The 14825-nt window shown below is 37.6% G+C and overlaps 1 protein-coding gene across 1 annotated transcript; it reads left to right on the forward strand.

The window, feature by feature from the left end:
• The first annotated feature begins 8630 nt into the window (after nt 1-8630).
• On the forward strand, nt 8631-14155 carry LOC131319356 (myb family transcription factor PHL5). Its single transcript, XM_058349571.1, has 7 exons — nt 8631-9438; nt 9582-9780; nt 9871-9947; nt 10166-10205; nt 12818-12857; nt 12972-13041; nt 13761-14155. The coding sequence occupies exons 1-7, from the start codon at nt 8818-8820 to the stop codon at nt 13947-13949; spliced, it is 1236 nt and encodes a 411-aa protein (XP_058205554.1). The 5' UTR covers nt 8631-8817; the 3' UTR covers nt 13950-14155.
• The last annotated feature ends 670 nt before the right edge of the window (nt 14156-14825 follow it).

The raw sequence follows: 14825 nt of genomic DNA on the forward strand, positions 1-14825 counted from the left end.
ATTGACCTAAGATATCCAACCTTCAAAATATCCAATCGCCCGTATAAGTTGCTCGACTCCATCAACAAAAGTAGCCTCACACCCTCTTTGTCTTCTGACTTCATAAAAATCAAGTACCTCTTCCTGAAAAAAATCAATAGAAACTGTCATTTCAACCAAATCTCAGTAAAACCAGAGTTCAAGATTAAGGAAATGACAAGGGTCTTGGCTTTTAGATAGCTAATTCCAAAAAATTGGACTATTGACAGCCCAAAATAGAGCCCAACTGAAATCAATGATCAGAAGATTTCAGAAAAAGTTGATTCCTGATGTCGATCTTTAGATTGCTAAATCCCTATGTTTGAGAGAGAGAGAGAGAGAGAGAGATGGTGAAACAAGATGAATGACAAAACAAGATCTTTTTACGTACCTATTTGCTGGCCGGGCGCGTTCCATGAAAATTCCTTGGAGTCATCTCTGTTCTGATTGAATGAACATATTAAGATGGGGAGCCTCACGCAAAGCCCACCCACTCCTGGCAAGTTAGAAAACATTACCGAAACGAGAAGTATGCACAATCATTGGAAGCTCTAATGACTTCATTCGAGTAACAAATTTGCACATGGAACTTGATCAAAAAGTACAACTAAAATGATTTGCACACGGAAGGTAGGGAAGTTGAACATTGCATGACACCCTGCATGAATCTCGCGTCGTTCTCATTCACTGATTTGATTGGTTCACGAAGATGATTGCATGATTATAGTGAATATGTGCATGCATCTGCGTATGATCTATGTTCCGTATACATTATGCAACGAAATAGTATGTGTCGTATACTTGAATAAGTTACCTGCACGAATCTCACATCGTTCTTATTCCTTGATTTGATTGGTTCACGAAGATGATTGCATGATATTATAGTGAATATGTGCGTGCATCAGTGTGTGATCTATGTTCCGTATACATGAATAAGTTATGAGTATCCACTTGGGATCACTAGGTAAGACTCTATATTATGTGTACCGCGCGTTTAGGTAAGCATATAGGCAAATATAGTTTGCCATGGAATTACGAATCAAACTCCCGTATTATGCTTAAATCCTCCATAGAACCTCCTAAATACTATTTTCATGTATTTGGGTCCTTGAAATGAGAATAAGATGGATTCGATGCTTAATTGGCAAGCACATAATTTTGATGAGCCAGAGGCATGTCATCGTAATCAATTTCCATTATTAACCCTGCTTTCGAGGGAACTTGGGACTTGTTCGTTTGGGGTACTCAAAATTCCTACGCATGATCTCTAATAAATTTTCTCTATCTATCCCTCCACTTATTAATCTTAAAAATCTACCTCAGAGCAACTTTACTAGTCAAGGTAAAGAAGCTTTTTAGCTATATTAGCTCATCAAATTGGGAAAAAGTATCATGCAGCAGCCTCTGTAAACAATTAGGCATAGTTGCTCAATCTACAGTTGTAAGCTACTTGTAGCTAAGGACTGTTCATTAGGTATGTGATTTTTAATATTATTTTCTCTCTCCTCTCTCCGACCCTCTCTCTTCCTCTTTCTTCTTTTTTGAAAAACCTGCACTTTGGTGCACTATTGAAAAGGAAAGAAAATATATTTTAATAGAAGATATGTTAAATAGATAATATTGGTGTAGTGTTGAAAGAAATATGAGTAGGTAAAATGAAAAATGTGCATTGTACTCAAAACCCAAAACAAATTGGCATATCCTAGAGTGAACATTTCATTGCGTCCAAACAGCCACATGGTGTGTGGGCTGGTGTCCTTATTGAAGTGACGGAACTTATAGTAGGGCTTTCAGGCCCATGAAGAGCCCACGTACTCTAACTAAAACACTCCCTCGGTCCTAGAATTTTAGTATTTTATCACAAGATGTGCAATTTTTGAATCGAAAATAAAAAGTAACTTCAGTTTGTTTTACGAAATAGGTGCGGAGAAATTCAAAAAACTATGCACGGAAGTTTCTATCCAAAAATTTACACATATTTTCAATGAACTAAGACAGAGAGAGTAGTGTAGTGTTGACCCACATATTAAAATTAAATCCTTCCGGTCTTGGTAACCCACATATTACTTACGTCATGGTGATTTTGAAAATATGAATCCAACTTTCAAGGTCAACTGACCAAATGAAGCAAGAAAATCATCGAAAGATAAATCTGTAGACATGAAGTAGCTCCTCTTGAGTCTCTCCCTGGTGTTCTGCCTTTTGTGACTCTTCATGGGTTCATTTCAAGATTAAAATCATTCACTATGTTTTAAAATTGTCAAGAACATTTACTCCGTAAAATATTACGTTGGTCGATTCTCATGCAAGAACGTGAGAACTTGGTGTGGTGGTTGATGCCCTTTGAACTTGTCTCACACCTGTATTGCTTAGCGATACTCCTTCCACATTCTCTTAGGAGCTTGTCTCACACCTATATCGCTTAGTCATACCTCTTCCACATTCTCTTAGGAATATGCTACACATCTGTCAAGTGACAAAAAACAAAAAGAACAGACAAATAGCCCAATAGTCGAGAGATTATTCATTGTCCAAGGGACAGGGACACATGGTGGCCCAACCCCTCTCTCCACCATACATGTGTGGGGTGGGCCAGCCTACACAAATATGGGCCTGAAATAATCAAAATGGATAGCCCACCTTGAAGACCGAAAAAGCCCAGTACTATAAGGCCGAAGTTAATTCTCCTTTGTTCGGACAATGTTCCTTTCTTTTTCTAGTTCTTTGCATATCGGAAGCTAGGAGAAAAACTTAATGAAACTTTTTCGAAAAAAAGTTAACTGTGACCGGTTATAATTGAAAATGAATCTCAGCCATTGATTACGCGAATGGACACCTGAGATTGCGGCGCTTCGTAAACACCTTGTTCACGGAGCGGCCGTGAAAAGCTAAGCTAGTAGAGGGGAAAAAAAGATTTCTCCAAGTCCAAGTTAGATAATAAATGCGGCTGCAATTTTTGTGGGTGCACAGTAGAGATACAAAACCAATATTCGCTTCGCTTTTGGCACAGCACTCCCCAATTATATTTGAAATTTACAAAAAAAAAAAAGAAAAAACCAAAGAATGCAGTATTTTTTAAATACGTGTAATTATAGAACATTTTTCATCTCAAAATTCCAAACAATTTTTATTATGTTCCCCAGGTCTACTTAAGTTATTCATGTTTTCTTTCCCCCAACAAACTCTGTACTATAATAAAGCACAATATATGCACAGTCGATACGAATGGGAGAAAAGAGAGAGTTGCCCTGCATAGTCATGTTACGACTAACACCTGAGCATCGCGCATATGAATGAAAAGTCGATAGATGCACAAGTCAAATGTTATGGACTTGATTTTAGAGAATATAGTGGTCCTCACACCCATAAACATAGACAATGGGAACAGAATAATTTAGGCTTTTATAGCAACAATTAGATGGAGGCTAGCTTGCTAGCTCATCTAAAGGAAGCTAGGGATTTGGAAGTGGAGTTTGGTTTGCAAATTGCATTGAACAATCCCATCAAATGTACTTCTCTTGTTCCTTTCTTGAATTATTATTAGAAGGCACTACGCATCCCGGTTGCAAGGGGATGGCAGTTGTGTGATTTAAGTGAAAACTCTGGGCACTTAACCAGAAAGTGGGAGGATGCACTACAGCCTTTAGATCAAGTGAATCTAAGCCGTTCCAACAACTTGTCCCCACACCCTTTTGTTTTATAATAGAGATGGTTATATATTGCACCCACTCTTTAACTAGAAACCAAAACCAAAAAAAAAAAATTAAAGGAAAAAAAAAAACCTAAAAACCTACTAAGAATATAAAAAAGTGCAACTTGAGTTCGGCATACTACATGAATATTGCACCCACTCTTCCATCGTATTCGTTTTTCTCTTGGATACAAATAGAAAGCAAAAAAAATATTATTGGACATACCGCAAAATTTTCAACTCTCTATCCGTAGATAACTACTCACCACCTTCAAAGGTTTCTTTTTAAGGAATGTTCTTAATTTACAAGAAGAACGGAATCCGATTCTTCAGAAAGTTTAATTTTCCGCTCTGAGAGTAGATAACAATAACTTGATTAATTTTAGGTTTTTCTTCACGGGATTGTTCTTCGCTAGACCACGGAAATTCAATCCACACTCATAAAAATAGCAAAAGTTTAAATTCAATCCACACTCACAAAAATAGCAAAAGTTTATGGCCTACTCCCTCTGTCCCAATTTAAGTATCCACTTCGGTTCTGCGTGTCATTTTCAATTGCTTATATCTCTCAATGTATATTGCTAAAAATATGCAATATGAATCTTATTTGATAGATCTCAATATATGTTAAGAGATATAAGCTATTGAAATAGCATGCAGAATTGTAATGGATATTTAAATTGGGACGGAGGGAGTATAATCTAGTTAATTCATTTTTAAGTTTTTTTATTTCCCACTTATAGTTCTTCCATGGAGCATGGAAATTCCATTCGCAAAATACCAATCGAGATTAAATCATCTTTGTTTTTTTCTTTGTGGGGAATTTTTGTGTCCTTGTCTTTTGACAATAAGTACGGTCTAGTGATTTGGCGTCCATCCAATTCGCATATAAAAAACCTATTATTACAGGTACTAGCTTTTCCTCCCCCAAATGTTCCTCTTTGGGAAATTTACAAAGACAACTTTATGGGAAAATGAAAAAATTCCAAAGGGTTTAACTTTAACCAAGTAGGCATGAGAAAGCAGTAAGTGTTTGTCCTTCGTGATCGAGGTCGTATGTTTGAATCTCACGGAAGCTAAACATTCTAAACCTTGAGGCTACTGAAGGCCGGCCTAGAATTTGTCCAGTTGCCTGCAAGCTGGTCCGAATATTGAACTTTAAAAATGTGAAAAAGTTGTTGGGGTTTGAACTTTGAATAGCTAGCTAGGAACTTCAAAGGTGGAATCCAATTCCCCTATTATAACGGTATTGCTGGGTGCCGTGCATTATTAATGTATGGTAAAAAATGAAAAGTTTAGATCTTTTGATTGGTTGGGCTTGAGATTGACAAAATAAAGTTTGTGCTCTAAAAATTGGAACCCAAGGTAGGTCCTGTATTTATTTTTTAGATGAATTCGATGACACACACACACACACATATATATATATATATATATATATATATATATGTCAATACTCTTTGATTCGCTCTAATTTTCAAGAGATTGGTCGAGGTGCATGGGCATAAAAAAACAAAAAGTTTTTTTTACAATAATACAACTGTGAAAAGAAAAATAGATATTTTGGATTAGCGAGAGTTAGATCGTAGACAGTGTTAGTAAACGGGAAACAAAAATCCAGGAATTTTTTTCGTCAGAAGTACTGATGCTATAGATATCTTCGGGGTGAGTTAGATATACATCTGGGTTCGTAGCACCACCGTGGAATAAACTTTTGCCGTAAGCAGAGAACAAAAAAGGCGTTTTTCTTTTGATACCTTTGAATTTGCTTGAATTGATTTAAGTAATACATTTTTTTGACTCGTAGGACCCCCAAAACCCACCTGATTATTCCTTGGTCACCATCAGATGCTAATATCTACAAAGGAATTAAGCTTTTATTAGTCTCCTCGTAGCATGATTATTCAGTTCTAATTTTTCCTCCTGATCATAACATCATCAACAGGTTTAATGAAGGATAAACTATAGTTAACCCCCTCTAACTAAGCCTCGCGTGCACTTTGCCCCCTCTAACTTTTTTTTTTTTTGGGTACTCAACCCTCTCTAACTAACTGAAAATCAAACGGTCATAACTTCAAACAGTCATAACTTCTTCGTCCGAAATCGAAAACATGCAATTATATATCGATTTCGAGGTCTTGAAGTTAGCTTTCTAATGACACCAAAATCACATCATGATTCAAAGCACAGAAAGTTATGATCAAAAGAGTAAGGGCTGGTAGACAGAAAGACCGTTTTGATCATAACTTTCTGTGTGCTTTGAATCGTGATGTGATTTTGGTGTCATTGGAAAGCTGACTTCAAGACCTCGAAATCGATATATAATTTGCATGTTTTCGATTTCAGATGAAAAAGTTATAACCATTTGAATTTCAGTTAATTAGAAGGGGTTGAGTGTAAAAAAAAAGTTAGAGGGGGCAAAGTGCACGTGAGGCTTAGTTAGAGGGTATTAACTATAGTTTACCCTTTAATGAATTTCAACATTGAGTTTATACTTCCTCCGTCCCTACACAGGTGTTCAGCCCGCAAACCTACACTTTTAAAAAGAAAATGTTTTAGATATAGATATTGGGACTCTGATATTGGGACACAGAGTCTAGCCCGTTTGATGGGACTAGGTCACTTGTACCGAAATCACTCTGTATTTCTATTCCCATGCAGGTTTCATCTTAGGATCACACAATAGTTTCTTCTTCGTAAATATCTTAGTGCAATCTCGTGGTCAAAATTGCACGTGAAATGTGGTATATGGGAAGTTTGGAACTAGTAATTTCACTTGCCATTTGATACACCTGAGTCCCCACGATTCCTTGCAAGAAAATGCTTTGAAGTTTGAACATAAATGTCCAAACATAGATGTGTTCGCATATGTCCGAGACGTGCAAATTTCATGTCTATGGCACTCTCCCCACGCACTCACCTCACGGCGTCTGTCCTCGAGGATCTCCAACTGTGTGTCACCATCTACCCTTGTAACCAATTGGCCCTTCTGTAAGTTACAGCCCCTTTGGATAGAGCAATTTTATGAGAAAAGAAAAAAAGGATCGTGATTTCTAGCCAAATCACCCATTTGAATTGAATTTTTTGGTGAGAAATGAAGGGACAAGTACAACAATAAAATATTTTGATTGGAATGGTGAGATTTGGTGAGAAAGACCTCTCATTTTTTATCTCACCATTTCTCACCGTTAACAACAAATTAATGGGTTTTTAGAATTTTTGCCCCGATAAAACAGTTTCTCTCCCCCAATTTTTTATTTATTTATTATCACACTCCCACACTGAATTCACATCCTAGTGAATGGAAATATCTTCTGGTTTCTAAATTTTTAAAAATTTGATTTAATTATTGAAATCCCTTTCGATAATGCAAGTGTCTAGACCAGCTTACGGTACACCTTAACTAATTATGTGACCACTCCCACGGTCCACTTGTAGATATCCCGATTAAAGCGATACTGCATATAATTGGCCTTTCTCAGTATCGATATTTATCTTCTCATTCTCTTTTCCCTATTCAACCACGTTTCTTGGAATCCGAAAGATTTCAAATCTGCGGTGCTGTCAGATTGTTCTCGTAAATCAAATGAGCTTTTTTCTACTAAAAATACCCACTTTTCTGGAAGCAACTTCAGCGAAGGAGAATGAATCACAGAAAAGAACACTTCAAATTATTACTCCATTGGGTTTGTGAAGCCGCTTTGGATTTCGCTTCCCTGACTACAGGGGCAGCTCCCACGGCGGAGGTTTAATGGCAGTGCCTCCAAATCCCGCCGTGGAAACTTGTGTGATTCAAGTCTCCATAGTCTCTTATTGGAGCTAAATATACCTTTAACACCACTCATGCGTAGTGGAACCGTAGCTTCGGCCCCGATATAGGTGCCGTGAGGTTCCCTACAGATAGTGGATTGGTCTGATGAGACAATACTCCCTGACGGAAGTGACGGGGGTATCATACTTGCGCTTCTAGTTTGTGTACCAAAAAAAGTGTATGTTGTGGTTTGGCCAATTTCTCATCACTTTTTATCATTTAGTATTAGAATTCTTAATTGATTTCAGTGGCTAAGTGATTTTCAATGGATTAGAAGATAGGAATAATAGAAGATAGATTTGCTGGGGTTGTGAATAAATGCCAGTATCTCCACATGTGTATCATTAAGCTCAAGATGCCAAAACCATATTCTTTACTCTCTGAATAATTGAGAGCTTTAGGAATCATAGTTCAATGACTCATATCCCTTTGTTAATGAATTGTCTTACATCCTTTTTTATTCAACTCATGTGGAATCATGTGTTTCACGTACGGATTTTTTTTTTCCTTTTTTTTATTCTACAAAAATGAAGGGAAACATGTTTTGTGGTAATGATATAGGAGTCAATTTCTCTTTTAAGCATACTCGATTAGAATACTCAAATGATTTATTTAATAGGCAAATAGTCAAACCTTCTCGCCCGGTCCTTTCTTTAGCCCCATGCGATAAATGTGAACTAGCAGATTCCAGAAAACATGTGAACCTACATATTTTCTTGTACCAAACGATTCGAGATTGCAACTCCGGCAACGTAAGTGGTGAGTCTCAAGCCTTGACTAGGCCAACCCCTTTGGTTTTCTATTACTAACTATGTATCTTAAATATGCTTATCAAGAAAAATACTATGTATAGCATATAAGAGAGGAACGAGCCCATGCTATAAATGTGAACGAGCTGATTCTAGGAAACATGTGGGACCACATATTGTACCAAAGATTCGAGATTGCAACTCTGGCATCGTAAGTACTGTGTCTCAAGCCTTGACTAAGCCAACCCCTTGGGTTTCTGTTACTAACTATGTATCTTAATTATGCTTAACAAGAAAAAAAAAACAAAAAACTATGTATCTTAAATATGAAGCCTTGTAGCATATAAGAGAGGAATGTTCTCTAACGGACTTTTGAATTCCAAAGCTGTTTTTCTTATCAACATAATCTGCGTCATCCTTCTTTTCCTTTTCCCTTGATTCCACGTGTATTCTGCGCGGATGGTACTTCCAATAGTTGCTGTTTTGGCTGGGTGAATAAAGGCAGAACTGATCACCTTAATTTCTACTTCCTGTTTTCACTCTGTAAAATGAGCTACTACCAGCTTAACTGCCAAGAAAAATATCAGAAAACAAATGAGTTGGCCTGCGATTGTGCTAAAGAATGCACTAGGAATGGAGGGAATACAAAAGGAAATTCCCAGTTCTTTAGTAATCATCAGCAGCCATTTCACATGGGTATTTGGATTCAGCCACCGGAAGTGGAGGGACAATCACAAGAACATAGCCTATGGCAAGGTAGTTCATCCGGTACAAATGTGAGTTGTATCGGATCACCAGTTCCGGCCTTCTATGCAACCGAAAGGTATATGGAATTTCCACAGTATTCATATCAATCTGGAAATCCCAATTTTTCCTCCCTAATGCCAAGAATTTGTGACTTGCAAAACACATCTTCTCGATCTTCGGAGGGTAGCTTTGGTTCTGAAACACTGGAATTTCAAACGAAAAGTCCTCAGGAATCAGTTCTGAAGTCCCAGTTTCGTAGCAATCACAAACATGATTCCAATGAAAGGTTCCGTGAAATTCCAAGAAACGACTTTCGGGAGGGAGAACTGATTTCGCGGCTGAAAAGGGAGTTGCTGGATGATATTGATACTTCAAATCCTTGCCAGGCTTCATTTCCTTTTGAGGCAAATCAAGATCCTAGGGCAAGTCTTTTTAATAACTCGAGCCTCAATCCATTAAGTCCTCTCTTCTTTGTTTTGTTTTTTTTTCTTTTTTCTTTTTTCTTTTTTCAAGTTAAGGAAGAAAAAGAGGATTCTTCTCACCATGGTTGGTATCATATATTCAGGTGCATGACCACAACTTGTATATTTCTCAACTTGAACACGTGAGGAATTCTGCTGGAATTTCTGGACGTGTTTCAGTTAACGCTGGGAATTCTGTTTCCTCTGGAGCATCTACCTTCTCGGGTAAAACTAGAATCCGGTGGACTCAAGATCTTCACGACCGGTTTGTCAAATGTGTGAATCATCTTGGTGGAGCAGAAAGTAAGCAATTACACCTTAGCCTCTGATGGAGATTTATAAAGAGCCTTTTTACTTAATTATTTTATCCCTTTTTCAATCAATATTTGGTAGAGGCAACACCGAAGGCAATACTGAAGCTAATGGCCTCGGAGGGGTTGACCATCTTGCACATAAAGAGTCATCTACAGGTGGGTACTAGTAACAACCCAAATCAACTTATTTTATGGTAACGATGGAATTTTTTTCTATATTATTGTCTGCCATACCAAACATCATCAAATCGATTTGAGAAACGTCTGAAACAAGCGAGTGTGAAATTAATTTGTCGTTCCAGCAGTTTATGGTATCTTGACTTTTTTGGAAATCTGACTTGGTTTCTTTGCTTTCTTTTCCATTTGTTTTGTAGAAATATCGAACTGCAAAGTACATGCCAGAATTTGCAGAAGGTAAAAAACCCTTGCCTAAATTTCTCTTCTGTGATAAAGTTAGCCATTGATTCAGATGTTCAACCAAAGCAGCTTAAATTCAACTCCAAGAAGGGAGTTTTTGGGGTGCTCAACTTGGATAGGATCATATAATTGGTGATGTTCCACAAATTGGGGACTAAATTCAAAGGCTAACTGCAGCTAAATTTAAAGTTAGAGGTGATCTTGTTTTTGTCCAAATAAGAACCACTAAGGCTGACAGGTTGTGTTAGGATAAGGATTTGTTGAGGGATTTATGGGGTGGAAGGAAAAGGTTGAAGGGAAACATCTAGGTGAAAGACTGAATTCATACTCCAGTTTCCTTACTATGAAACACCGACACAGCAGAGATTGTTGCATCCATATCGAACATGCTAAGAACACACCACACGTTGGGCACACACGAGACACTGGGGCACATGCCGGGGATACATAGGGGGACACAAGATGGTGTCTTTTACAAATTTTAGACCCCTAGATGGGGGGTAGAACCATCCAGTTACAACAATTCAATTCCAGAAGATCATAAACTACACTAAAGGTTGAAGTTAAGTAAAAGGGATACCCAGTCTTTTAAGGATAAGATATTTGAAACTTCAAAAGTATTGCATCAATATTGTACTATACAAATAAGGAATATGTGTATGTGTATGATGCATTCAATCAGAGTCCTAGCCTAAATTTTTAGTGGTTATGATTTAGGTTTGCATAACTAAAACAATTATCTAAAAAAAATTGTCGTGTCTCCCACCGTGTTTGTATCCCTATTGTTTGAGAATCATTGTGTCCCTATCTATGACCGTATCCCCCGTGTTCTTGCCGTATCCGTGCTACATAGTTTCCTTATCAGTGTATTTCCCTTCTCTTCATAAACCTCCCACGTATCCATATACAACCTGAGGGAGAGGTTTCTCATCAGGTCTTTTCCTTAGAAAGTACTAGCCATTTGGAGAATCCTCCATACCCTCTGAAGCTTGTCTTATGAGAGGAATATACTTTTGTATTTTGTGTGTGTGTATTATGTGTGTGTGTACATATGATATATGCAATTTGTATATAACTAATTAAGCAAATGAAGAGCAAAGTCTCTTCTAATGTTGGTAACCGATTAAACACTTCAAAAGTTCTTTGATCTTCATGAACCATTGGCATGCTAACTGGTTTTATATTAGCTACAGCCTAGTATGTATACTAGCGGATGCCAGTGCCTAAAGGTACGTTGGAACGTAATAGGAATGCCCATGCTTAAGTTATACGCTCAAATCAACGGCTTTATCAGTCAAATGTGTAAGAACATTGCGTTATGGCCGCAAATAATTACTCTTCGCTTTGAAGAATTACTATTGGCCGCAAAGAATTACTAAGAATTACTCTCAGCCACGAAAAATTACTCCTGACCGCAATGAATTACTCTTGGCTGCAACGAATTACACATGGCCGCTAATAATTGCTCTTGGCTGCAAAGAATGACTTATGGTCTCGCAATTCTTCGCGGCCAAGAGTAATTTGGTGCAGCAAGAGTAATTTTATGCGGCCAAGAGTAATTCTTCGCGCCAGAAGTAATTCTTCGCGGCCAAGCGTAATTCTTCGCGATCAGGAGTAATTCTTCATAAACTTCTAATCTCAGCTGTTGCCTCCAATGGTCTAAGATGGATTGTCTTTTTTTGTGTCACAGAATACTTCCCTATGTCTATATCTTCAAATTATCACAGAATCTGGAAAATTTTGGTATTCTTCGCTTTTTTTTCCTGAAAAATCACAAACATAAATGTACAGTTCTTAGGAGTAAATAAACCCACATTTTCTGAAAAGTCATAGACATTAATGTACAATTGTTATGAGTAAATAAACCCATACGTATCAAAGTAATCATCCATTGCAACAACTTTTATTTTTTGTTAAGTATGGATGGGCCCTACACCCTTGTGTAATTACTATAGAAAACTAACTCCAATGTGAAAACACGGGCACATGTATATTTTCGTTAGCTATCAACTTTCAACCCGATGAAGGCGAAAATGAAACTATAACTTAGAATTAAGATGGAACAAAATCAATACACTTGCTTCCACCACATATTGCAATGAATCAAATAACCAAACACTCCCTCCGTCCCACTTTGTTATGCCCTTATTCCTTTTACGCCTGAGATCCATGCTATTTACGCCTTCTAACAGCAGCTTCTCTTTTTTCTTAATAATACTAAACCAATGAGATCAGGACGAGGACAGGTTGTTTGGCTTATCCCTGAAAGATCGATCCATAAGATTCTTTTGTTCCCTTCGGCCAAATTGCTTGAAAATCTGATCTAACAAAAGCTCATTTGTTCAACTGGATATGAGAAACGGATTGGACTATATATCCAATTAATGGGCCTACACATCTGGAGTTCAGTTTAAATTCTTACGGTCCAAGATTAAACATGCATCGGATATATAATCGCACAAAACATGCGATATACAATACCATAGGCGTGTAGTTTTATTAATCTCATCCCTATTAGTTTGACCGGATTAATTATTTAAATATCTATTCACTAGTAGTCCCGCCAAACAAACTGGGCCGTAAGTGCATTCTTTCTTCATCTGCTGCAGGAAAATTTGAGAAGAAGAGTCCTCCTACCAATGATGCCAGGTAAATTGTCAAAGAATCACTTGCGCGCACATAGTTTTGTATGGTATGTTGTTTCGTATCGCGCTTGTTCTTGTAACTTCCTGACGGCGATTGTTTGTTTGTCTAAATTTGCAGTGGTATGCAAATCAAGGAAGCACTACACCTGCAACTGGACGTCCAGAGGCGACTTCACGAGCAGTTAGAGGTTTGGGTTTCTGAGTCTCCACCAAGATATATACCTCATTAAACTTGGTTGTAAATAGCATAAGACAATCTCAAGATTTAGCCAGCAGAGTATTACATTGGAATTAGTTGTCTTTCTAGTGCGCGAAAGAAACTCGAATTAATGAAAATGGTATAGCATTCAATTTTTTTTAACAGAAAGATTCAGTATTGATACCTGAAATTATTTCAAACGTGTGAAAATGACCGGATTCTAGAAAACTCTAAGTTTGATGGCCTATAGATGAAGAAAATCAATGAAAATCTAATGTGCGTCATCACATTCTATGAGTGGCTGTCTTTTTCTTTTTTTTGTTAACAACGGGATGTCTAGGCCAGCTTATACTCACCTCCACCAATCCTTGATCTTAAAGTTGACAACCAGACCAATCTCTAGTGGGCAATGGTTTTTCACAGGTGGTGAAAGTCGAACCTGCGTTCTTGGGGATTAAACCCTTTTGCTTGTTGTCATGCACTCACTCGACCAATTCCTTGTGGTTATGTGTGGCCCTATCCTTTCACCAGGAGAAATCACACTGCCACTTTTTTGTCGATATCCTCTTTGACTTCTGCCAATGCAATTGCTCCAAAAGTTGTACTGCTACTTGTTCAACATCAAAGACTAATCATCTGTTTCTTTATAAGTAAAAAACTTATAGTTTCTTGAAATTTTATTTTCTTTCCTTTCTGTTTTTGGAGTAGATCCAGCGAAATTTGCAGCTGAGAATTGAAGAACAAGGGAGGCAACTGAAGATGATGTTCGACCAGCAACAGCAAACAACTAGAAGCCTCTTTGAGACCCATAATTCCAATAATGCGTTGCCTCATGATTTGCAGATTCCGATATATGATGGTTGCGAATATTCTCACTTAGCATCCAAAATAAGTTAGTTTTGCCATTGTATCATATCATGTATGTAATGTTTTGATATCCACACAAGCAGCAATGGGATTCTAGGAAAGTTAACTTACTTACATGCCACAGAATCAAGAAATACAGAAGCTTTTGTAGTTAAGCTCCATGAGTGCTCCTATACTGTGAACTTGAAATGAATTGAGGGCACCAGTAGATGATAAAGGTTTCGTAAATTACTTCATTGATTGGGCTGTGTATACTTCGCGTGTACCGAAGCTCTTTTTCGCTTCGATTGATGTCGTTTGGTTGACATAAGGGAACAGATTACCCTAAGCTCTTTTAATAAACGTACAGAGTATATCAAATCTGATTGGAATAGGTTGTGAACTAAACTGTTCTCGTTAAAGACGTTTTGCGGCTCTGTCTTCTTTGTGCAAGCAATAGGCAGGCACGCCGTTCCCAGAATAAAACAACCTAGAAGAGCTTTTGAATCAACGTTCTCTACATGGTGGAAGATTAGTGTAAGAAACACAGTTGAACCTCGATCTCTTGCTCAAGACAATGGAAAATGTAGTTTTGGAAGGATATTTTGAGTATACGAAAACCAACAGAGAAGAATCTGTTGTTTAAGGCCCATATGTGGCCGATCAAAAAAAGGCCCATATGTGGGTCATAGGGCCTGCTATACCCCAACCAGAGCAAACCTACCCAATCCATCTTTTGATATGTGCGATAAGCCATTCAATGGACTAGATTCAACCCAATCCGAATCTGATTCGACAAAATCAGAATCTAATAACTCCAATCCAATAATCCGTTAGGATATATCCGATCCGATAACAATCCGAATCCAACTCACGAACTAGTAGGACTTGAGTTCGAGATGATTCTAAAATAATTACAGTAATTAC

This window comes from Rhododendron vialii, chromosome 3a (genome assembly GCF_030253575.1).
Source record: "Rhododendron vialii isolate Sample 1 chromosome 3a, ASM3025357v1".
In the NCBI taxonomy this organism is placed as follows: domain Eukaryota; kingdom Viridiplantae; phylum Streptophyta; class Magnoliopsida; order Ericales; family Ericaceae; genus Rhododendron; species Rhododendron vialii.

Coding starts and splice junctions, on each gene's coding strand:
- LOC131319356 (XM_058349571.1), top strand. CDS start 8,818: ATGAGCTACTACCAGCTTAACTGCCAAGAAAAATATCAGAAAACAAAT. Junction 9,781..9,870: donor TCATCTTGGTGGAGCAGAAA/GTAAGCAATTAC, acceptor AATATTTGGTAG/AGGCAACACCGAAGGCAATA. Junction 13,042..13,760: donor GACTTCACGAGCAGTTAGAG/GTTTGGGTTTCT, acceptor TTTTTGGAGTAG/ATCCAGCGAAATTTGCAGCT.